The 24,437-nt window shown below is 41.0% G+C and overlaps 1 protein-coding gene across 1 annotated transcript in view; it reads left to right on the top strand.

Moving 5' to 3' along the window:
* The window catches only part of Pank2 (pantothenate kinase 2), a 32,095-nt gene that overhangs the window by 3,971 nt on the left and 3,687 nt on the right, over window positions 1-24,437 (top strand). Inside the window, exons 2-5 of the mRNA XM_028757046.1 lie at window positions 5,283-5,635; window positions 11,435-11,688; window positions 15,207-15,383; window positions 19,485-19,608. Coding sequence (XP_028612879.1) covers window positions 5,283-5,635; window positions 11,435-11,688; window positions 15,207-15,383; window positions 19,485-19,608 — 908 coding nt within the window. The remainder of the gene's footprint in view (window positions 1-5,282; window positions 5,636-11,434; window positions 11,689-15,206; window positions 15,384-19,484; window positions 19,609-24,437) is intronic.

Below are 24,437 nucleotides of genomic sequence, written 5' to 3'. Positions count from 1 at the left end.
GATGGTCTTAAGTGTAGCTCAGGCTGGTCTTGAACTCATAATTCTCCCGCTTCAGCTTTCTGAGTGCTAGGATTACAAAGAAAGGCACCACTTCAGGATGCTAACAAGATATTGGCTTTTTTTTTATCCCACCATTTGATCTTCTGTACTACCCAAGGCTGCCCTGCTAGATGGAGAATGCAGTTTGTTGGCTGTTGAACCCTTCCAAGAGTGTACTTTAGTCATACTTCCCAGAGAGTCCACTGGTAACTAAATAATTCTTTGTCTCTATTGGAAAGCCATCTGAGGTTAGAAACACTTGTTTTATTGTCTTTATACTATTCTTTCCTTTCTCTCTCTTAATCTCTCCCTCTCTTTCTCTTTTTCTTTCTCTCCTCTCCTCTCCTCTCCTCTTTCTTTCTTTCTTTCTTTCTTTCTTTCTTTCTTTCTTTCTTTCTTTCTTTCTTTCTTTCTTTCTTTCTTTCTTATCAGAGGCATGTTGCCATCATGCTTAGGTAGTTGAAACTAGAAGGAGCTAATTTGTTTTATAACTTGTGATCCTGGTTTATAGTAATGTTCTACCACATATGTTAATTGAGTAGTATGGTTTCCAGACTGGTTTCATCGTAGACTTCTGTATTAGAAGAGAGATGATATGAAATGGGTAAGAAATGTAAAGTATTTTCAAATGTTATTAATTTGGGTTGGAGAATTTGTTCAGCAGTCAGGAGAGTTTGTCACTTTTGTTAGAGGGTCTGAGTTGGATTCCCAGCACCCACATGGTGGTTCACAACTCTCTGTAACTCTTGTCCCAGAGGACCTGTCTTTCTGCCTCTTAGGGCACCAGGCATGCTAGGCAAGCACACTACTATATTCCCAGCCCAGGTATGGTTACTTTGTTGTTGTTTTGTTCATTTTGTTTGTTTTAAGTCAGTAGAAATAAAAGGTTTCAAGAATGGGAGTAGGATAATAGGCATGCAAAATTCATGCACTCAAGTCTCTTCTGCTCTATTTTAATGGCTTTTCCAAGACTTCATTTATTGATCAGTATGCACAGTACTTTTTCTGTTCTCATTTACATCTTTTGCGCTGTGTAGGTGTAGGTGTAGGTGCAGGTGTGCATGCCTCTGTATGTGTGAAGGCCAGAGGAAGACACTGGGTATCTTGTTCTATACTCCCTGCTGTTTTTCTTTTGAAACAGGATCTCTTTCTAAACCTGGACCTAGGTTGGAGGTTAGCAAGCCTCAGCCATCCTCCTATTTCCACCTTCCACAGTGATGGGGGAGCAGCCAGCTTTTTACCTGAGTGCCAGGATACTAATTCAAGTTCTCCTCTTATACAGCAGGTGTTATATGGCCAGAGTCATCTTTCTAGCTCTTAAGTATTTTCCTGACGGTTTTGCTTTGTAGCCCTTGCTTGCCTAGACATCATGACAGTACTACTGCTGACACTTCCTGAGTGCTGAGACTGCAGACATGTATTACCATGCCTGGCTTGCCTTTGCCTATGTTAGGTCTAGCATTATTTTCTAGCATTTGAAGTTGTACATGACATTATATGTATATGTTTTTATTTGCTAACACAGGCACCCACTACGTAGCTTAGGCTTTCCTTGAACTTGCAGTCATCCTCCTGCCTCAGCCTCTGGAGCACTAGAATTACATGTCTGGGCCACCGAACTTAACTTAAAATTTGTTTTTAGCTATGTGTAAAACTACACCTGTTTGTGGGGAACTGTGTGGTGTTTTCACTCATATATCTATTGTATGTTTAAATTATTAATGTTAGCATATCTATTCAAGTGTAATTTTTCTGTGGTGAAAGGTTGCAAAATCTTTTAGGGCTGGGTATGTATTTAAGTGTTGGAGTGTACACAGTATGGTATGTGAGTCCCTGGGTTGGATCCACAGAGCTACTTCCACCCGCAAATAGTTACTCCCTGTATCTAGTTATTTGAAATCTTATGTTCCTTTTTTCTTCTGGGGCTGTGTGTATGCATGCATGCATGCATGCATGCATCCATCTATAGATCAACCAACATGAGGTCTCATTTATAAAGTCCTAGCTGGCCTAGAACTCCATATGTAGCCATGCTGGTCTAGAACTTGCAGTCATCTGCCTTTGCCTCCTGAGTGCTAGGATTGCAGCCATGCACTACCACTTCATGTTCTGTTTTGTTTTAAAGTGGCCCTTTTCTGTTCTTGTCTCTAGCTGCTGTCTTGTCTTCTTTCCTTCCCCTACAAGACAGATGTGCTGCATTCACTTCCTACTCCTTTCCTACTTGATGTCCTTTGTTGAAATCGTGTAAGTATTTTAGGTCTTAAAGTCAGCATGTATGTATTCTCTGCTTATAGCTTATGGATAAAACTTTTCTTAGAGCCCTTGTAAAATTATGCTGCTGTGCATGTACTTGATTCGGAGACTCTTTGAGTGGCAGTCCTTGTGTATGAAGTCTCTTTTGGATTTCTTCTTGAGAGCTGCTTGACTAGATACCACTTCTGAACATTTCCCCTTGTTTCTTTGAAGTTTATGTGTCTTTGTCTCCTAACACACTTACTGTTGATGAAAAACACTTTACCTTTTTGTAATTTATTTCTGTTCTTAAGAACTCAGGTTCTTCTTAGAGTTTCCTGAAATTTTAGTATGGTTTCCTTTCTGTTCTTTATTTTTTTGAGACAAGGTCTCACTGTGGAACACTGGATGGTTTGGAATTCAAGAGATCTGCGTGGGCTGGGACTAAATGTGCATCACACCAAACCTGGCTTCTATAAGATTTTTAAGTCTTCCTAAGTGTTTCTACTCTGTCCCAGGAAATTCTAGAGCTTGTGGAAGATAAGCCATTGGGCTTTTGGTTTTATCTCTATTTCTACCCTTTTTTTCATACTTGAGAGACATTCTGGGAGTGATTTCTCAGTTTTGATTTCAATTTTGTGTGTCTGCACTCCCAGTTTACAGTATATGTTGGGCTTAGAGTACATAGCCCTAAGACATATCCATCCCCCAGTCTCCCGCCCCTTAAAGTTTAGATTTGGATCACACTGACTTGTCCTTGTGAAGTCCTTTCTCTGTCAGTGTGATCATACAGTTGGCTTTTTCTCCTGTGTCAGACATGATTAGTTTGTCTTTCCTAGAGTATGTAGCCTTTCTGCAAGGCTGCTTTCACTCAGCTTGGTTTTTAGTTTCATAGATAATTTTGTGCTTTCTTTCTTTTTTTGGTGAGGGAAAGTGTTGAAAGCATCCCCCCATTCCTCCCGTAACTAGGAATAAACTTATTCATCTGTTTTGTTTTTCCTCAAGACAGGGTTTCTCTGAGTAGCCCTGGCTGTCCTAGAACTCAATCTGTAGACCAGACTAGACTGGCCTGAGATTCAGAGACCCAACTGCCTCTGCCTCCTGAGTGGAGGATTAAAGAAGGCATGGGCCACCATTGTTGGGTCAGTTTTGGCTTTGTTTTAAGTTTATTTTCTTTTAAAATTATGTGTATTTGTATTTATGTATCAGTATGTACATTGTGAGTGTAGATGCCAAGGGAGACCAGAAGAGTGTTGCTGTTGTAGTTACAGGCAGTTGTGAGCCACAACTACAATTGTGAGAACTGAACTCTGGTCCTTTACAAGAGCAGTATCTATTTTCTACTGAACCATCTCTCCAGTCCCCTGTTCATCAGTTTTACACAAACTTACAAGTCTCTGGTTCTGTATACTTTTTTTTTATTGTATATTAATTCCTATAGTTTTAGTTTTTGATTTTTCATGGATGAGATCATGTGTCTGAAGATGTTTGCAATTCATTATTCTTGGAAACCTTTCTTCAGATACGTTCTTATTTTTTGTGGCACTTATTTTCCTTTTTTTGTGGTTCATCCTTGGGTGAGAATTGCTGTTGATCTGTTAGTGGGTGTAGATTCTGTTCTAGGCCATGGGATGGAGTGTAGTGGGGAGATGGGGTGTATGTGGCCAGGTGTGGAGGCTGTCTATCCTTTGGGTGGCAGCAGCCAAGTGCATGCCACCTTGACTCTGCCTCTAGTCCATGTACTCAGGGAAGAGAGTCTGCCTCTGTGAGGGTTAGAAGTACTCTTGTTAGAGAGAAATCGGTGGCCTATTGAGTTCTTCCAAATCTATTTCCTGACCATATTCTGTGGCTGCTTGCTCTGGGCATCACTCCATCTGTTGTTGGGTAGAGTAACCTGTGTGCTTTCCACCTTTACAACCACAGCTGACTTGATGGTCGTGTGTGTGTGTGTGTGTGTGTGTGTGTGTGTGTGTGTGTGTGTGTATGTAGGTTCGCGTGCATGTGTGTGTGTTTTCCAGATTTTTTTTAGGAAAGTATATCAGTAAACTTAAGCTTTTATTAGTCATTTCTTGACTTAGGGTTGGGAAAGCACATATATGTTCATATTTATCTATGTTTCTGAAGCTGTTTTTTTTTGTTTGTTTGTTTGTTTTTTTAAGACAGGGTTTCTCTGTGTAGCCCTGGCTGTCGTGGAACTCACTCTGTAGATCAGGCTGGCCTCAAACTCAGAAATCCGCCTGCCTCTGCCTGAGTTCAGTGCTGGGATTAAAGGCGTGTGCCACCACTGCCCGGCTCTGAAGCTGTTTTTTAATTTAACTAATTTTATGCATATGGTTTGTATGTCTGTGCACCATGTGTGTGCCAAGAAGAGGGTGTCATGGAGGCCAGAAGAGGATATCAGATCCCCTGGAACTGTAGTTAAATGTGGTCATGATCTGCCAAGTAGGTGCTCTCTCTGGCCCCTATTTGTTTAATTTTGAAATTATTTTTGGGCAGCGGGTAGCTTGGACTTAAAGCCTATTGAAGCCTTGTATTTTTTAAGCTGCCAGTGTTTTCCTTTGTCTTCCTAGAACCTCGGCCTGATGTATAGTGGACAAATACTCTACCACTAAGCTGTACACGAAGCCCAGAGTAGGTTCTACGAGGAATTGACCCTGGAGATATGTAGGGTTGAGACTTTCCTTGCTCTTTAGAATGAGTTCTAGATTGCTTACATTCCTTCCTCTGAGCTAGAGGTGGGGTCAAGGTTTTTATTTACAGTTTTTGTTTCTCAGGGTTGAAACTTAATTTGTTAGCTTTCAAGTATTTATAGAATAGTTTGGACATGTCTGTACAGAAGAGTTAGTTTGGCTAATACTTTGGTATTTTTGATTTACCTTTTTTTCCCTCAAAACATTTTAGTTTAAAATTTTATCCCTTCCCACAGCATATGGACTAAGTTGCTAGTCAAGTAAATATAAACTTTATTTTTAGAAAAAGGTATTTTGACCTTTTTTTTCTTTCCCATTTAGTTTTTCCGTGGTTTGGCTTGGATATTGGAGGAACCCTGGTCAAGCTGGTTTATTTTGAGCCTAAAGACATCACTGCTGAAGAAGAGAAGGAAGAAGTGGAAAGTCTGAAAAGCATCCGGAAGTACCTGACCTCCAATGTGGCTTATGGGTCCACAGGGATTCGGGACGTACACCTTGAGCTGAAGGACCTGACTCTGTGTGGACGCAAAGGCAATCTGCACTTTATACGCTTTCCCACTCATGACATGCCTGCTTTTATTCAAATGGGCAGAGATAAAAACTTCTCAAGTCTGCACACTGTCTTTTGTGCCACTGGAGGTGGATCATACAAATTTGAGCAGGATTTTCTCACAGTATGCATTTTTTAGCTTATATACAATTTATGGAAATTTGATTGTTTAAAATGATGCCGAATACAAGTGGTAGAATCATTTCCATTTCTAATGGAGCTTGAATATTCTTAGGGACATGAACATATATTTAAATTAGTGGTAGTCAGGAGTTGACTGTGTAGCAATTGTTAGGTAGTGTACTTCTTACCTGGTATATTGATATATATCAACGTAGCATTTTACCGTTTCTTTAGTCTGAAAACTTTTGAGTATGGGATAAGCACAAAGGTAGGATAGAGACTACAAGGAAACATCACCCCATCTCATTAAGGAGTTAAAAACAAAATTTTAAAATTTAGTCCTGACCTACGAAGATGGTTCAGTTGGTAAAGTGTTTGGAAGACCTGAGTTTGTTCCTTAGAACCTACATAAAATGGCTGGGTATGGGCCAGAGAGGTAGCTCAGAAAGAACCTGAGTTCATTTCCCAGTACTGATGTCAAAACAGCTTATAAACTGCCTGTGCTTCAGTGCTAGGATATATGATGCCTACTTGTGATTGTCTTGGGCAGTGCAAACACATAGAGACAGAAATACAAATTTAAGTTGGCTATGATGATACACATCTTTCATCTCAGCAGATCTCATTCAGTTTGGGGCTAGGCTGGTCTACATAGCAGTTGCTGATCTGTCAGGGATACATAGAGAGACCATCTCAGAAACAAACAAGTAGATGGTGGTGTCTTAGCACTAGGAAGGCAGAGACAAGTGGATCCCTGGGGTAGTTCAGTAGGTAGTTTCTCCAGCTTACATGAGGAATTCCAGGCTAGTGAAGCATCAGGAGAAAGTAGATGATACCCAAGGAATAACATCTCAGGTTGTCCTCTGATTTCCACATGTGCACACACACACTATCTGGGCACAAAACTGTTTGCAATCTTGTGTACCACATAGTTTCTCTTCTGCCACCTCAGTTATCTTCCAGCATGTCTGGCTGAAAGTTTGTTTTTTTGAGGAGTAGTGGGGCAGGAGTGATGGCTAAGTGGTTAAGAGCTCTGGCTTCTCCTCTAGAGTATCCAGGTTTGATTCCTAGAACCCACAACCATGTGTAACTATAGCTCCAGGGGATCCAGGTAAATACATGTGGTAAATACATACATGCAGGCAAAACCCCATACACATAGAATTAAAAATAGAATAAAAAATGTAAAGTGGTTCTTTTCACATTTTAAAGCTGATAGCAGATCTGTTTTACTCAAACTAGGCAAATACAGTCCCAGCTTGTGCTATGCTTGCCAACCAAATTTCTCAACCATATCTAAGCTCCTAAGGCCAGTATAATACTGGGCATTAGGTTTTGCGTTTCTCCTGTGAACTACAAAGTCTTGAGACTAGGTCTTTTGAGGATTGATGTGGCAAAGGTGCAAGAACTAACAAGTGAATTGGCCAGGTTCCTAGCCTAGCTTTCAGGGTGCAATGCATGTAGAACAGTGTCTTCTGTAACTTTCTCAAAAGAAGATTTGACTGAAGGAGATTCTCCCTTTGACTCTGTCAACACAAAACATAGCTTTACTTCACAGGAATTAAATTTATTCTCAACCAAATATGAGCAGCCAGGCTTGGCAACACAAATTTGGGCTGCTCTGAATGACATTAATGACATCTTTTTGTGGAAGAGGTTAAAGAACAAAAGGAAACCATAAGATGGTGCCTTTGCAAGTGCGTTGGTGGAGACATTAGTTGGGCAGGTGCTGTAAGTTTCAGATGTTGTCTAATGACATTCTTAAGTTAGTGGTCTGTTAACACATTCCAAAGGTTTAGCTGACAGTCTAAGAGGATGTTAAGTTACACATAAAAGTTGGCAATGACTATTGAGAGGACTAAAGAACAATTAAGAATAAGTAACCAGTTAGTATGCAGAGTCTCCAACACTGTCTTTATGTCTCATTCTTTTCCCTTGTGTGTAACTTCATAGGCCTTGTTTTTTTTTTTTTTTTTTTTTTTTTTGATGCGCTCCACCCCCCACCTCCCTACCACCTTCCAACTCCACCCTGGAAATGGCTGTTGTAATCCTAGCATAGACGAGATATTATTAGCTAATAAGGTTTTATACTATTCCCTTGGGTTTTTCTTGTTCACTGATTTTTAGTGGTTTCTTTTCCATCTATGAATTTGGGTGAGGCGTGGAATAGTAAGTTCTCCTTTGTGAGAGTCTCCCAGTGATCATAAATGATAGGTAGGTGGAGAAAATTTCTGGTTCCAAGACACTGTAGAGGCCCTGTTGGAACATATTGGAAAATCACTTAAGCCTCAGTTGTGTGAGAATCCAAGGAAAGAGTCCAAACTGGACTTTGTATATTAAGAGTAGGTTCTTAGTTGGGTTTCTTTTGTTCATGTTCTCAAGTTGTGATGAAAATTACATGGAAGGAAGGGTGTTGGGAAAGTGACCCAGTGGGTAAAGTGCCTGCCACTGGAGTCTGAAGACTGGGTTTGAGTCCTTAGCACCCACATTAGAAAGCTTAGAGTGTGTCTGTGGCCTCAGTGCAGGGAGCAGAGATGACTGGCCAGCTGTTCTAGGCAGTTGGCAAGTGCTCGCTTCAGTAAGAGACCTTGACTCAAAAGATGAGGTGGAGAGCTATTGAGAAAGCCTTGATGTTGACTTGTAAGCTCCTCATGTGCACATGTTACACACACACACACACCCCGTGTACAGACAAAGCATGTGAAATGAAATGCTGCAAGTGTATTAGTAATGAAAAATAGTTAATAATCTATATTTTTAAAAATTGTGTTTCTTTTATAATGTGAGTCAGATTTTTCTTTCTTTTTTTGAGACAGAGATTCACTGTGTAGCTCTCACTGGCCTGGAACTAGCTCTCAAAACTCAGCACAGAGATCCACTTGCCTCTGTCTCCTGAGTACTGGAATTACAGATGTGTGCCACCATGACTGCCTCAGATTTTCCTGATCCTGAATTTGCTTCTTGGTACTGAATTTACCTGAGTAAGCTGGATTAGTAGAATATTTGCAGATGAATCCTTAGGTGTGACATCTGCGCTGATACTTATTAGGAACAGTAGCTCTGGAGGATGTTTCTGTAGTGAGAATTTTGGTTTCTCTAAAAAACACAGAAAGAAATATTATGATATGGTTTTGTTTTAATCCCAGTTGTGGGATATGGGGCTGCTTCAGATTATCCACAGCAGCTGACTAGGATTTGCTTCATTCAGGAGTGTGATTTTGCCAGCTGCAGATAGTTTCTGCGATTGTGTGACATTTGAGAGGGTATATAAATGCTATGGCGTTGAAGGGTGGGGTTGTTGTTTGTTGCAGTTTGTTGAGTAGTCCTGCACAAAGAAGAAATTAGATTTTTTTTGTTTTGTTTCTCTGTGTAGCCCTGGCTGTCCTGGAACTCACTCTGTAGACCAGGCTAGCCTCGAACTCTCGAACTCTGAAATCCGTCTGTCTATGCCTCCCAAGTGCTGGGATTAAAAGCGTGCATCACCACCGCCCGGCGAAATTAGATATTCTGACAGCGAAGATTAAACTTGCTCCAAGGAACTGGAAGTCCCTAATCATCAGCAGGAAGTAGTTTAACAGTAACATTATCTTCCCCTCTATCTTTTTTTTTCTTTTGTCTAGTGTTAGGGGCGTCATTGAAAGGGTGGAAAAGGGGGTGTAGAAGAGTGGGAGAAAAAAACCTCACAAATTAGCCAAAGTCGGCTACATGTTTCAGAATAACAAATTCTGGGAAAGAGAAATTGATTTGACATTCAGTGTCAAAAACTACTTGGGTTCTAATATTAGTCTACCAGTGTGAAGTGGTATTTAATGTAGGAGTGAAGATGCTGACACCTAGCATCTTGAGTGAGGGAGGAAATGGTCAGGTAGAGTGGCAGGGATCATCATCTAAAGAGTGGGCTTGGTTGGAAGAGAAGTTAATATTTTTAATTGGAAATTGATTAAGAGTTTTTCTGAAGTTACTTTTGTTGCTCACAATAGACTGGAATAAGTTGAGTATAAATTTAATTGAATGGTGTTGCATAAAGAGGAGTGAAGTTTGTAAACAGAACTGGGTTCTTCAGTGACTGTGAGGTAGCACCACTTTTGTAATGTGTTAGCATGTTCTGTCAACTTTCAAACCCGCCATCTTCAGAGTTACTAGTAGCTATGCATGTACATAAACATAAACACGATTGTAAAATAGTTAAATCCAGGTGTAATTTATAGTTTCTGATTCCACTAAATATGTTTTGACATTTTCCCTACTTAGGTAGGATTGCTATATTTCCCAAATAATATAAATAATTAACATTTCCCTATTATTTGAAAGAATTAAGTTGATGAAAGGATTTAAACTTGATCATACTAAACTTTTCTCTTCCAAAAAGCGGTAGCCATAGCCAGTTAAGATATAAGAAATCCTGCCTTTTCTTTTGAGCTGGAAATCTCATGTAGCTGAGTCTGGCCTTGAACTCCCAGGCTTCCTCCCTCCTGAGTATAGGGAGTACAGATATGTGCCATGGAGCTTGACTTTAAATCCTATTATTCTTGGACACTTTGTAGTTCTTTTACAAAAGGTAGGTTGTTTCTGGTTTTTGTTTTTTGTTTTGTTTTTTAACTGAACCCAGGGTGTCATGCTTTATCCACCTTTGAATTCTGTCCCTCAGTTTCAGATTATTAAGAAGTAAGATGTGTTTTCTTTGATACTGCATGATAGCTTTAGATGGTCTTTTTAAAGGTAGGGGTGTGTGTCTGTGTGTACCTGCGTGTCTGTGCTATGTGTGCTTACCTTCGTGAAGTACAGAGGTCAACCTTGGTATTGATCTTAAGGAGCTGTCCACTCGGGCTCCTTGATTAGACTAGGCCATCTAGCCTGGGAGCCCCAGGGATTTCCCCCTGCACTGGGGGATTACAGGTATGTGTTACCACACCCAGTTTTGTTTGTTTGTTTGTTTGTTTGTTTGTTTTGGTGGTTTTTTTCGAGACAGGGTTTCTCTGTGTAGCCCTGGCTATCCTGGAACTCACTCTGTAGACCAGGCTAGCCTCAAACTCTCGAACTCAGAAATCCGCCTGCCTCTGCCTCCCAAGTGCTGGGATTAAAAGCGTGCGCCACCACCGCCCGGCTATTTGTTTTCAAGAGACGGTTTCTCTGTGTAGCCCAGGCTGTCCTGGAACTTACTATGTAGACTAGGCTGGCTTCAAACTTAGAGATCTGCCTGTCTCTGTCTCCCAAGCACTCTGATTAAAGGCATCTGCAGCTACCACCTGGCCACACCCAGCTTTTTATGAGTGTAGAAATGGAGCTCCTCTTGCCTGGGTGGCAGAAACCTTTCCAACTGAGCTATCTTTCCATCCACCATGCCAGTCTTTGTGGATTCTGCCTTCATTGCTAGGTACGCTGTAAGCCATGGCCTCTACTGCATCCTGTTCTACTGTCCCTGTCAACAGAGGTTCTGTTTTCTGCTACTCACTTAGGACTTTGCTCGGCTCACAGTTACAGTGGTTTGTATTTGTGTCAGTAGGAAGCAGTTTGTCTTAGTGGTCCATCCTTTTCCCTGTCCCCAGATCTGCTCGACAAAGTGAATACAAACGTCACACATCTGTGGGTGCACTTCAGTGGTTCCTTTAGTGTAGAGATGTCTTTTAAAATGGAATTAAATGTTGTTTCTGTTGGTTGCCAGATGTACTGACTCACCCCTGGAGTCCTAACACCTAGTAAGTGGGGGAAAGAATTTGAGGCTTAGGCTACAGTGATACTGTTTAAGAAAAAAAAATGTTGGTTTATTAGAAAGTCTGATTACATTTTTATTTTATTACAGATAGGTGACCTTCAGCTTCGAAAACTGGATGAACTAGATTGCTTAATAAAAGGAATTTTATACATTGACTCCGTTGGATTCAATGGACGATCACAATGCTATTATTTTGAAAACCCTGCTGATTCTGAAAAATGTCAGAAGTTACCATTTGATTTGAAAAATCCATACCCTCTGCTTCTGGTGAACATCGGCTCAGGGGTTAGCATCTTAGCAGTGTATTCCAAAGATAATTATAAGAGGGTCACAGGCACCAGGTAAATCCTTCATATAGTTATTGTCTATATTGATATAATAGGTTACTGAGTTGTCAGGTGTCACAACAGCACTCATTAAAATTATGTGAAAGATTTAAAGTTTTTGTTTTGTTTTTGTTTTTTGTTTGTTTGTCTTTCGAGACAGGGTTTTTCTGTGTAGCCCTGGCTGTCCTGGAACTCACTCTGTAGACCAGGCTGGCCTCAAACTTAGAAATCCACCTGCCTCTGCCTCCCAAGTGCTAGGATTAAAGGTGTGTGCCACCACTGCCCAGCAGATTTAAAGTTTTGAAACTGTGAAAGCACATGTTGCTTCTCTTTAAACATTCTAGTGTCATTGACCTCTTTCAATCTCTTTTGCTTAGGGCTTTTATTATTATTTCATTAAGTATTGCCTTAACAGACTCATTCCATCCATAGTTTATGGTGGGCGTATATAGAGTAGCTGTTAACCAAGTAGACCTTTGGAAAAGAAAGCAAGAGAAAGTCCTTCCTTTGAAACCTGTAGACTTTGTGTACATACATGCATATATCCTTTAGCATGTGCATGTATGCATTTATAACGGATGGTATAAGGTGTCCAGGGGATGGTCCTGGGATGCTGTGTGGTAGTTTGAATGAGAATGGTCCCCATAGACTCACATATCTTAATACTTGGTCCCCAGGTGCTGGAAATGTTTGGGAAAGATTAGGAAATGTGGCTTTATTGGAGGAGATGTTACTGGGGTGGGCTTTGAGGTTTCAAAAGCCCAGGCCATTCCCAGTTAGTTTTCTCTCCTCATGGTTGTGTCCAAGATGTGAGTTCTCAGCTACTGCTCAAGTGTCAGGCCTGTCAAGTACCACTATCATGCCTAATGTCATGTTCCCATTATGATGGTCATGGACTCTTAAGTATAAGCCCCCAGTAAACTCTACTATAAGTTGTCTTGGTTATGGTGTCTTACCACAGCAATAGACAGAAGTTGGTACCAGGGAGTGGGCTGTTGCTGTAACAGGTGTCACTGTGCTATTGTTTGGTGTAATATGTGGATTTTGGATTAGGTGAGTGGTTAAATGCTGAAAGCAGGGCTGAATAGGGTCATCCTAGTAGGAGCTTGGAAGACAGCAGTGCTGAGAGCAGTGTTGTCATGGATGCCCAGCTCAGCAGTTTTACAGGAGGTGTGGTGTGCCACATGCCTTTAATCCCAGTAGTCAGGAGGATCTCTGATTCAGGGCCAGCATGGACTACAAAATGAGTTCCAGGCAGCCAGGACTGTATAGGGCAGTAGTTTTCAACCTTCCTAATGCTGGGACTCTAATACAATTCCTGAGGTTGTGGTAACCCCAACCATAAAGTTATTTTTGTTGTTGCTTCTTAACTAATTTTGCTACTGTTGTGAGTCATAATGTAACAGTACATCTGTTTTCCTGTGGTCTTAAACAACTCTGGTGAAAGTTTCATTTGACCCCCAAAGGAGTCACAGCCCTCAGGTTGAGAATTGCTGATATAGAGAGACTCTGTCTCAAACAAAAAGCAACAACAAAAACAAACAAACAAACAAACACAAAAAAATACTTCAGTAGAAAACAATATAAGCAACTGAGTAGAGATTATTTTTATGATATTTTGGCAAGAATGTAGCTGCTTTTTACCCTTGTCCTAAAAAGTTGCCTGCAGCAAAATTGAAAAGTAATGGATTAATTTTTTTTGGCTGAGATTTCAAGACAGCCTAATACTGACTGTGTTGTGTAGTTATTAGTGGTAACTGTTACACAGATCTACATTGCAAAAGAACAGTTGGGACAAGAAGAAATACAAAAGGTGTAATTTGAAATGGAAAAATAGTATCTGGAGATTTAATGTTGGAACCAAAGCCTACATTGAAAGATAAGGTGACACTGTCCAGCTAAGCTTTCAGCTGGTAAGAAGGAAATGCTTCAGAAAATTTCTGCTCTTAAAAAACGAGGAAACCTGCTGCAGATGTAATTCAAGAAGGGGTCTGGGCCTCTCCCCGCGCATACAGCCCAGCTTGGCAGAATTATCCACATGGTTCTGGCTTTAGAGGCAAGATGGATACATGAGTAAAAGGGTTGTGGACTCTTCCTCCGTGGTTAAGGAAAACCACCAAGGCCAGGCATGTGGCAGGGAGTCCCTTGCCTGTCCCTGAGGTGGCTATTACACAAAGCTGTGAAGGTGAAGCCTGGATTACCTAGGAAACCCCAAGATGTTAGAGATGCCAGAAGCATGGATCCCTGCCAAAGACAGAGTGTGGAACTAGCCCAAGAGAGAGAAGAGAAGTGTGCCATCAGACAGGATTTGGAGTTTGTTTTGGTTTGATTCAGTATTTCCTCACTCTGGCTGTTTCCTCCATTTGGAAAGCTAATGTGTATTCTCTGTACTAATGTATGTTGGAAGTACATGATTTGCTTTTGCTTTTAATATGGAGTTACTGTTACAAGATTGCCTTGAGTCTCAGAAGAGACATGGATGGATTTTGAAACAGTGTTGAGACTGAAATACTATGGGAACTTTTGAAGGTGGACAAAATACATTTTGCATATGATATGGCTACAAGCCTGTGGGGGCCAGGGTGTGGAAATGTGGTGGTTTGAGTGAGAATGTCTTCCTGTAGGCTTATATATATGAATGCTTAGTCCCCAGGTGGTTGAAATGTTTGGGAAGGGTTAAAGGGTGGCCTTGCTGAAAGAGGTGTATCACTGGGGATGGACTTTAAAGGTTTCAAGAGCTCAAGCAATTCCCAGTTAGCTTTCTCTGCCTCATGTTGTGTCTCAAGATAAGAGATCTCAGCTACTGCTCCAGTGCCATGGCTGGTTGCTGCCATGCTCCTTGCCATGATGGTCATGGACTCCAACACTGAAACTGTAATGCCCCAAATAAATTCTTTTCTTCTATAGGTTGTCTTGGTCATGATGTCTTAATCACAGCAATAGAAAAGTAACTAAGACAGTTGGATCTAGAAGTTGAGGTACTGATAACTAGAAAAATGATTTAAAAAAGGAGGAGTAGATGAACAATGGTTAAGGTTCAGAGGTTACTTACGGAAAACAAAAAGGAACTGAGGAGTTGAATAACCATTTACCTAATGAGTATAAGCCAACAAATGAGAGTAATTTGGGAAACATGTCAATAGTGGACTCTGGTGGATTAGAATGTCAAGTGCTTGAATGACTTCAGAGGCTGTTCTGCACTTGAGTACAGAGGGTGCCAGCATTACACTGGGCATGTTGGCTGTATGTGTACCTGAAGCTTTCCTACTCACCAGGATTAGATCACACTGGGGACACATACAGGGAGATGAGCTACATATATTTTTCTACTTTGTTGGCTCACGTGAATATGTGTATTTTGTGTTTATGAGACACTTGTATTTATCTTCTTGCAAACTTACCTTATTGGTATCACTCATGGTTTAATTGAGGCCAAGAGTAGACTGACACATAAATACTGTTTGGGGGTTCATAAGTCCAACGTTTCCATTCTCGTGTTTTAAAAATACTACATTGTTTGCTTTTAATCATAGTCTTGGAGGAGGAACTTTCTTTGGTCTCTGCTGTCTTCTTACTGGCTGTAGTACTTTTGAAGAAGCTCTTGAGATGGCGTCTCGTGGAGATAGCACCAAAGTGGACAAATTAGTTCGAGACATTTATGGAGGCGACTATGAGAGGTTTGGCTTGCCAGGCTGGGCTGTGGCTTCAAGGTAAGGGAGTATGTGATGTAGTAAGAAATTCAGGATGTAAATCCTATTAGTATATGTTTTATTTTAAACAGTTTCATTGAAATGTAATTTATAGTTATTTGCTTACAGAATTTGTGGCTGAAGATGTAGTTCAGTTAGTAGAATACATACTAGTGTATATGAAGCCTACTACTGTACATGAGCCGAAGTGCTGTATAAACTGGGTGTGGTACAAACCTATAATGCCTATAATCCCAGTCCTGTGGTGGAGGCAGGAGGATCAGGAGTTTCAGATCATTCTTTGACTCATAGTTAATTAGAGACAAGTCTGGTATATACAAGCACTTACCTTTTTAAAAATGTTAGTGATTTGTTGTATATTTGCAGAATTTTGCAACTATTACTGTAATTCAATTTCAGAACATTTTTATCATTTTAGAAAGATTACAGCCCTTAACTATCACTCCCTCTTCCATTTCAGCCCTCACTCTTCCCTGCTGTGTCTGGATTTGCTAACTCTGAACATTTCTCATGAATATGGTATCATAGTAGGATCTGTCGTGACCAGCTTCATCTCTCCTAGTGTAGTCTTTACAGAATTGTTTCTTTTTCTTGAGTATTGTTAGTGTACCATATTTTATGTATTTATTAGTTAATAAACATTGGGTGTTTCTTTTCTTTTTTTTTTTTTTCTGGCTGTCATGAGTAGTGCTGAAGACCTGTGTGCTGTCTTTGTTTGAACATGTTTTTAATTTTATTTATTTTTTTGTTTTTGTTTTGTTTTTTTGATTCAGGGATTTTATTTTTTGCCCTAACTATCCTGGAACTCACTTTAGACCAGGCTGACCTCAAACTCAAGATCCGTCTCCCTCTCCATCCAGAGTCATGTAATTAAGGATGTGTATGCCCCGCTTTAATTTTCTTGATCTCTGTCTAGGAATGAAATTGCTGTGCTGCATGGTGACTTTATGTTTAATCTTTTGAAGAACTAATAGACTGCTTTCCAACGTGACCACACCATTTTACAGCCCTAGCAACTTAAGACATAATTCTTCTCTGTCTGTGTCTTTTGTTTAGGAACCACCCCCACCCCTTTTTATCAACTGCTTTAGTAACTTCGTTTTTCCCATGCCGATGCTTAAAACTGTATTACTGACATAGCAGCAAAGAGTAAGGAAAAAGACTGTAGCTCCTTTAAGTTTTCTCCTAATTTCTCTTACCTGTTTCCTAAATTTTTCATTCATCTCTACATCTGAGTCTTTGCTTTTCTTTCCTTTGATGGAGACTTTGTCTCCCCTCAAGAGGCCAGAGTGGCCTTGAACTTTGTAATCTCCTGTATCAGCTTCTGACTGTTGGAAACAACAGGAGTGTGCCTCCAGGCCCTAATTAATTGTGATCTTGAGTTTTGTTTTTCTGTTTATCATTTAAGGAATATGCCTGCTGAAGTCTTGGCTAACTAAAATTGTTTTTTCTATTTATTGGGATCCAAAAATTCTTTACATGTTGTAGACAAAAGTTCTTTACTAGATAATATATATGTATCTAACTCTTAACATGTACATTTGTATACATATATAATTGAGAATGTATTTTCTCTCTCTCTTTTTTTTTTTTCTTCACTGCCTTGGTGTTTGTAGTACAGACATTTCTTTGTTTCCTTGTTTCTTTTTCTGAACAATGCCTTGTATGTCTCTGGCTGGTCTTGACCTTGTGATGTCTGGCTTTTTGTATCTACCTTCTGAGTACTGGGATTACAGATCTGAGCCACTATGTCCAGTTTATTTTGTGCTAGGGATCATATGTAGGGCCCTGTGAGTGCTAAGCAAGCACTCTACCGAATGATGCTACATTTCACGCCTCATTTGGTTTTTTTGAGACTGGGTTTCAACGTGTGGGCATGGCTGGCCTCAGACTTCTGAGTCTCTTTCTGCCTCTGCCTCTGCCTCTGCCTCCTGAGTGCTGGGATTATAGGCAAGTGCTATCAAAGCCAGCAGGAAGTTCTGATGAAACCTGTCTTTATCTCTTGTGCTTTCAGTGTCATTTGTCCTATCTGAGATTGTGAGGATTCACTTCTAAGAGTTTATAATGATATGTCTGACCCATTCTGTGTTAGCTTTTCTGTATAGTGTGTGACAGAGTGCATATTCTCTCTAGCTGACCGTCTGCTAAAGATTGTTCTTTCCCTAGTCTTTTGAGCCCTTTGTCAGCAATCAGTTGACTCTAGATGTTTCAGTTGAATTCTTGATTCTCAGTTTCTTTCTGTTCTGTCTTATCTGTCTTTAGACCAATACCACATCCCTTTGTTTACTGCAGCCTTGCACTAAGTTTTTAAGGAGAAAGTGGCAGACATACAGGACACAAGCTCCCTAACTTGTTCTTCCTTTCCACAATTATTTTGGCTGCTTTGAATTCTTTGACTTTCTATATGGATTTTAGTATCAACTTGGTAATGTCTGTAAAGAAGATAGCTAGGATTTTAATAGGGATTGTGTTGGAATCTGTTGACCAGTTTGAGTAGTACCAACTTTTGTTTTTAATTATTTACAAATTTTGTGTTTTTCTTGGATGTTTGTATGTGTACCCAGTGTATGCCTGATTGCCGTGAGGTCAGGAGAGGAGATTGATCTGGAAACACAGTTTTGAGCCTTCATTTATGTGTTGGGAGTAGAACCTGGGTCTTCTACAAGAGCAAGTGCTCTTAGCTGCTGAGCCATCTCTATAGACCTGAGTCTTTAATTCAGAAAGATGGACTTCTTTCCCTTTCTTTAGGTGGTGGTTGTCTTTAAACTGCAAAAGACTTTCGTACACAAGCAGTATATTTCTTTTGTTAAGTATATGCTTATTTACTTCTCTTTAATTCTATATTTAAAAAAAAAATGGAAGTCTTTGTCTTCCTCTTGCTGTTTTTGAGCCAGGATTTCACTGTGAAGCCCAGGTCTGTCTTGTCTCTCAGGTGCTGAGATGCTAGCCTGTGCCACCAGGCTTAGCTTGGGACTTTCTATATTTTATTTTGTTTATTTAGGTATGTAGTTTTAAAAAATAATTACTTTTATGCGTATGAGTGTTTGCTTGAATTGATATCTGTGCAACATGTGTGTGCCGGGTACCTATGGAGACCAGAAGAGGGCCTCGGATTTCCTGGGCCTGAAATTCGATACTTACAGACACTTAGGAGCTGATGTGTGGGTTCTGGGAACTGACAGGGTCCTCTGGAAGAGCAGTCAGTGCTCTTACACTGAGCCATTTCCCAGCTCTCTTAGGTGTGTAATCTTTGTATTGTTGTGTTAGAGCACATGTGTTTTTTGTTCTGTTTTTGAGTCAAGGTCTCATTATGTAGCCCTGTGTGGCCTGTAACTTGCTATGTAGACCAGGCTCTCCTTAGACTCTCAGAAATCTATCTGCCTCTGTCTCTAAGTGCTGGTATTAAAGGTGTGTGCCACCATGCACAGCAGAGTACTTGGTTTTTAATAATAGAAAAGGCATTCATGTGCAAGTACTTTCTTGCTGAGAAATAGGCACTAGATAAATATAATATATTATGTTTTATTGGCAGTATTTGATCTCTGCTCATCTCTTCCTTATTCTTGTCCTTGGGTTTGGGTCACAGTTACTATTGTAGCCTTTCTGCTGGTCAAGAAATTTGAAGTCTTATTTTCTAGGGTAGCCTGGAACTTTAGTAGCCACTGTGAGTCTTAGCTGTTTTGTTCATTGTGTGCTGATCAAATGAGTTTTCTATAACAGATGTAACTGTGACTATCTGAGTAGAGCAGTTGCACAGTAGGGATGACCTACCAATAACAGATGTCTTCCTGGAACACTCTGCTGGCAAATCAGGCAGTGTTGTCTTTTGGGGGATGTACTGGAGGCTGCTTGGATACAGAACTATCTGGTACCAAGTTGATTTTTAGTACATGACAGGGAATGTTACCTGCTCACTTAGAGTAATTTGTGGGCTTTTATTTTTTTTAAACTGAGTTCTTTTCAGTGGATGCTCCCATCATTCTGTAATAAAGCATAGAAAGACTTGCCATAACGTCATTTTATCATAGTAAAGTGACATTGAAGTTCTCCTGGACTCTGTTGTCTTTGTTTCAGCAGTGAAATATTTTTCTTCCACCACAGTTTTGGAAACATGATGAGCAAGGAGAAGAGAGAGGCTGCCAGTAAGGAGGACCTTGCCAGAGCAACTTTGATCACCATCACCAACAACATTGGCTCCATAGCAAGAATGTGTGCTCTTAATGAAGTAAGGGCACATGAGATTGTTCTGTTAACTCCAAGGGAAATGCTGACTTTCCAAAATGGGTCCTACCCCAAACCTTACATAGTGTCTATCTTCTTAAAGTGTGTCCAAATGTAGTTATATGGGGTAGACTTTAAATGTGAACTTTACACTCTAAAGATTCTTCTTCACTGATTGTCCTCCCGTTCCCCACCATATTCCTTGTCTCTTCCTGAAGATCAGCACTGCTGCAAATAGGTGAATTGTTTCTTTGAGGAGAATCTGGAGGCGGCCAGGAAGAAGGCCAGTTTTGAGCTTCGGATGGGCTGAATGATGGGTCACAATGGTGACTAGATACTGTGTTTACTGAGTGCTGTTGGGTGTGGAAAGGAAGCCACAGGAAGCCACTGGAGCTGGGAGAAGACTGAGCGGTCAGAGGAAGGCCCACCTTGGTTCTTCTCCACCTCAGCAGAGCTGTCTTCGTGCTTTCAGCTTCTTTACAGTGCTGCCTTGTAGCATTCAGGTCAAGCAGCATTGTACAGGGCTATGAAAGAACCAAGAATGGGCTGCCCTTAGGGAAAGAGGATCTAGGATCCAGTTGGTGCAGCTTCATGGCTTGTCCCTATTTATACACTTTGGTTTACAGTTATTCTTTTAATAATACAGGCATGTGCCCTAAAAAGAGACCTCAATTTAGAAGTTACTAAACACCAATTTTAAAAATTCCATCTTCATTTGCATAACATCACTCTTATTATATGTTCTCTTTCCTGTGCTTAAGTATCTAAAATGTGAGTTGTGGTGCATACATTTTATGCTTTTAACTGGAATACGTGGTTTGCGGCTACGTTTTGTATATGTGAATGCAGGTGTAGAGGTTCGAGGACAGCCTCGGGTACTCCTCAGGTTCTACTTACCTTGTTTGCTTTATTTTATTTTGGTTTTGGCTTTTTGAGATAGGTTTTCTCTGTGTAGCCCTGGCTGTTCTGGAACTTACTTTGTATACTAGGCTGGCCTCAAACTCAGATTCACCTGCCTCGTCTCCAGTGCTAGGATTAAAGGTGTGTATTACCACTGCTCAGCTTTTTTTTTTTTTTTAAACTGGCTAATGAGACCATGCTAGCCTCAAACTCCCAGAGATCTTGCTGTTCCCTAGTACTGGGATTAAAGGTGTATGCCACAGTGCTTGGCTCACCATAGTTTTTGAGACAAGGTCTCTCACTGGTTGAAACTTGTTGATTAGGCTGGGTGACTGTCGAGTGAATCCCTGGGATCTGCCTGCCTCGCTCCCTAGTGCTGGGATTATAAATGTGCCACTGTTGCTGCTTTCCTGGGTGGGTTCAAGGGAATTCAACTCAGCGCCTTGTGTTTGCATGGCAAGCACTTTACTGACTAAGCTATCTCCCTAGGTCATGACTGTATATTTGATCAGATTCTTATTTTGTCATAATTATTCAAATAGAGCTGGGCATTTGGTTTCTTGGAAGTAGGGACTGTGGTAAGTATTTAGAAGTGTGAACCTGTCCTTTGACTGTTTTAGTCTTGATATGGGGCTTTCTTGGGAGCAGATCTTGTGATCCTACATCATGATTATACTTAATAAATCCTAGTAGATTGCTGAGGGCTTCTGCACAGGTGTGTGCCCATTTAGATCGGCAGCTGTAGCTTTGATAGCTGGACGGTTTTACTGATGTGGGTAGAATTTCATGCAGACTTTGTTAAACAGCTGCAAGAATTTGCTTTCTTGGTTCATAGATGAAGCTGAATTGTTTTTAACTGTCACATATCTTGCATAATTTGCTTCTTTGTGTCATGTCCTGTTTTGGGTTAGTTACTTTTTTGTTTGCTCTGACCAAATCCTTGGCAAAAGTAGCTTAGGAACAGGTTTTATTTTGGCTGACAGATGAGATTATAGTCCATCATGGTAGTGAAGGCCTGGTGGTAGAGTAACTTGTGGCAGAGTGTGAGGCTGATTATTTATATCTGAATATGCTAGGGAACAGATGAATGCTGGCTCTCAGCTGGCATGTCTTTTTTCCTTTTTTTTCAGTGTAGGATTACCACATTCAAGGCAAGTCTTTGTAATTACTCCTCTGGGAATGCCCTTATAGACACAGCCAAAGGTCTGCCACACTGGGTGCTTCCTACTCCAGTTATACTGACAATCAGTAGTGCCCCTTCCACACTTATCCCTTGTCATCTTGGCACCGAAATACCTCACTTTAACTCTAACACTTTACTTCTTACCTCTAATGTCTCATGTTCTTATCATCATAACACATGTTGTCTGAGTATCCACATTACATGTGCTCCTCAGCAACTAGTTTTGTCTTTCACTGAACCTTCTTCTACCCAAGATCTCCCACTTTGGTTTTTGTTGTCATTGTGTTGTTTTGTGGCCCACTGCATTTAATTGGAGTTGCTTGCGTAGGTAGGGCATTATTTACTTGATTAAGGTAGTTTGGTTCTGAAACTGGACATGGAGAACCATATCTTTAATCCTAGCACTCAGGTGGCAGAGATAGTCAGATCTCTGAATTCCAGGTTAGTCTGGTCTACAGTGTGAATTCCAGTCTAGCTAGGACTACATAGTAAGAATGTGTCTTAAAAAAGCAAAGCAAAGCCGGGCAGTGGTGGTGCACACCTTTAGTCCCAGCACTTAGGAGGCAGAGGCAGGTGGATTTCTGAGTTCGAGGCCAGCCTGGTCTACAGAGTGAGTTCCAGGACAGCCAGGGCTACACAGAGAAACCCTGTCTCAAATAACCAAAAAAGAAGAAGGAGGAGGAGGAGGAAGAGGAGGAGGAGGAGGAGGAGAAAGCAAAGCAAAACAAAGTTTGTTCTGAGACTTCCATAATGGAATAATGAGGCAGAGTAAATATTTCTAGTTCCTAAGGAGAAACAGGAGTGTAGCAAGGAAACTACAGACTGTGGGCTCGTGATGGCATCAGGCTCCAGCTGGGTTTCATAGTTCTCTTCAGCTATTGTTGGTGGCAGTTGTAGTTTCTCTCGTGAGGTGAGCTGACACCACATAGAGTCATGGTTTTCCTCGGCAAGTCCCCATGTTCCTAGCATCTCCAGTCTTTTCAGGTCTACATTGCCACTTAGGCTTTGCTTGGCTCCATTAGCCTTCTAGAGCCTTGGTGACTCCATCACTCTAAAAACATTACATGCTGATTTAGTGACTGTGTGTTGTGGTATTATGTTTTATAAAAAGATAGAAAAGAAGGGATATGTTTGGTGGAGGGGGGAGGGGCTGCCTCTGTGGGCCCATCCTGAAGCATCCCTTCCCCCTGAGGTCCCCTGAGGTACCAGCCTCAGATGGTATAATATAGAGTAGAGTTTATTTAGGACATGAGGAGGGGAGTTGAAGGAGTAGTAGAGACACAGAAAAGTGGATGTGTGTGTGGTGAGTGTAGAGGAGGAGAAGCCGGCCATGAGCACATGGAGCAGGGGAGGAGGAGAATGGGGAGAGATAGGGAAGAGGGTAAGGGAGCAAGAGAAGAGGAGAGAGCAAGAGAGTAAGGAGGGGGCAAGCAGCCCCTTTTATAGTGAGTCAGGCACACTTGGCTGTTGCTGGGTAACTGTGGGATGAAGCCTAGAAGAGATGCCAACAGTGTGTGTTTGTGTTTGTATGCCAGAGGTTGTGTTAAGTCAGGACAGCTATTGGGAATTGGTTCTATCCTCTTACCATGTGGAATCAAACTTGGCTTATCAGGCCTGATGAAAAACACTTTACTACTGAGTCATCTTATCAACCCAACTCTGAGATTGTGACACCTGCAAAACAGTACCATGCTGCCCTCTGCCTTCAGCTCCAGATGTAGCTATGCTTCATGTCTAGCAGTAACGGAGGCCTCTGGGGTCTGGACCTAGGAAAACACTGTCAGCACTTTTGGAGCAAGGTGTCACTAATTTGTTTGGGTAGTTTTTTTGTTTGTTTTAAGATGAGCGTTTCTCAAATAAGATTCCATTGTTATGCCCTGGAGCTTTTTGATGGTGTGCTCTTAACCTCAGTGTCTGTCTGTCTGTTGTCTTGATGTAGTATCCGTGGTTTCTGTGTAGTGGCACTAATCTCTTTAACAGTTAAAGTCACTTAGACAGGATTCATGCTCCTTTCTTTCAAATTGCCCATTTTTCGTGTTTCTTGAATGGTGCTTCATGTTCCAGACCTCCCTGTATCCTTCCAGCAGCCCAGAATGCCTGCAGCCCAGTCAATGTTATCACAATGATGGCCTCACTTCTTGGTACCAGTTTCTTTTAAAGTGTAATCATCATTATTATTATCATTAAGAGGGAGTATACATGTGTCACGTCATGCTTTCAGGTGTTAGAGGGCAACTTGTGAAGTTGGTTCTGGTCTACCACCTTTATGTGGGTTCTAGGCCTTTGGGATTTGAGGTAAGCATTTTTTACCTGATTCTCCATTTCACTGGCCCACTGATACCAATTTTCTGTGTTGCTTTTTTATTTTCTGTTTTCTCACTCCCTCATTCCTTTCTCTTCTCTTTTCTCAGTGCCTCTGTTTCTCTCTTTTATACATGTGAATGTGCAACTAACTTAACATACCCATGCTGATGTATGGCCAGAGCAGGAAACTGCCTGTCTTTCTTTATCTTTCTGCATCTTAACTGTCTTGAAAGAGACTCCAAGATCTACCTGTCTCGGACCCCTAATGCTGGGCTTATGGGCATACGCAGCCCGTCTAGCTACTTATGTAGGTGCTGGGATATGACTCATGTCCTCCTTCATGCTTGCAGAACAAGCACTGTTACTTACTGAGGGATCTGTCTCAGCTCTCTGTACTCCTGTTCCTGTAGGCACATTTCTGGCAAGGGCAGTTTAGGGGAAGAAGT

Source organism: Grammomys surdaster, unplaced genomic scaffold (assembly GCF_004785775.1).
Source record: "Grammomys surdaster isolate TR1022 unplaced genomic scaffold, NIH_TR_1.0 129, whole genome shotgun sequence".
NCBI classification, from domain to species: domain Eukaryota; kingdom Metazoa; phylum Chordata; class Mammalia; order Rodentia; family Muridae; genus Grammomys; species Grammomys surdaster.
This window is presented reverse-complemented; position numbering and strand designations above follow the sequence as displayed.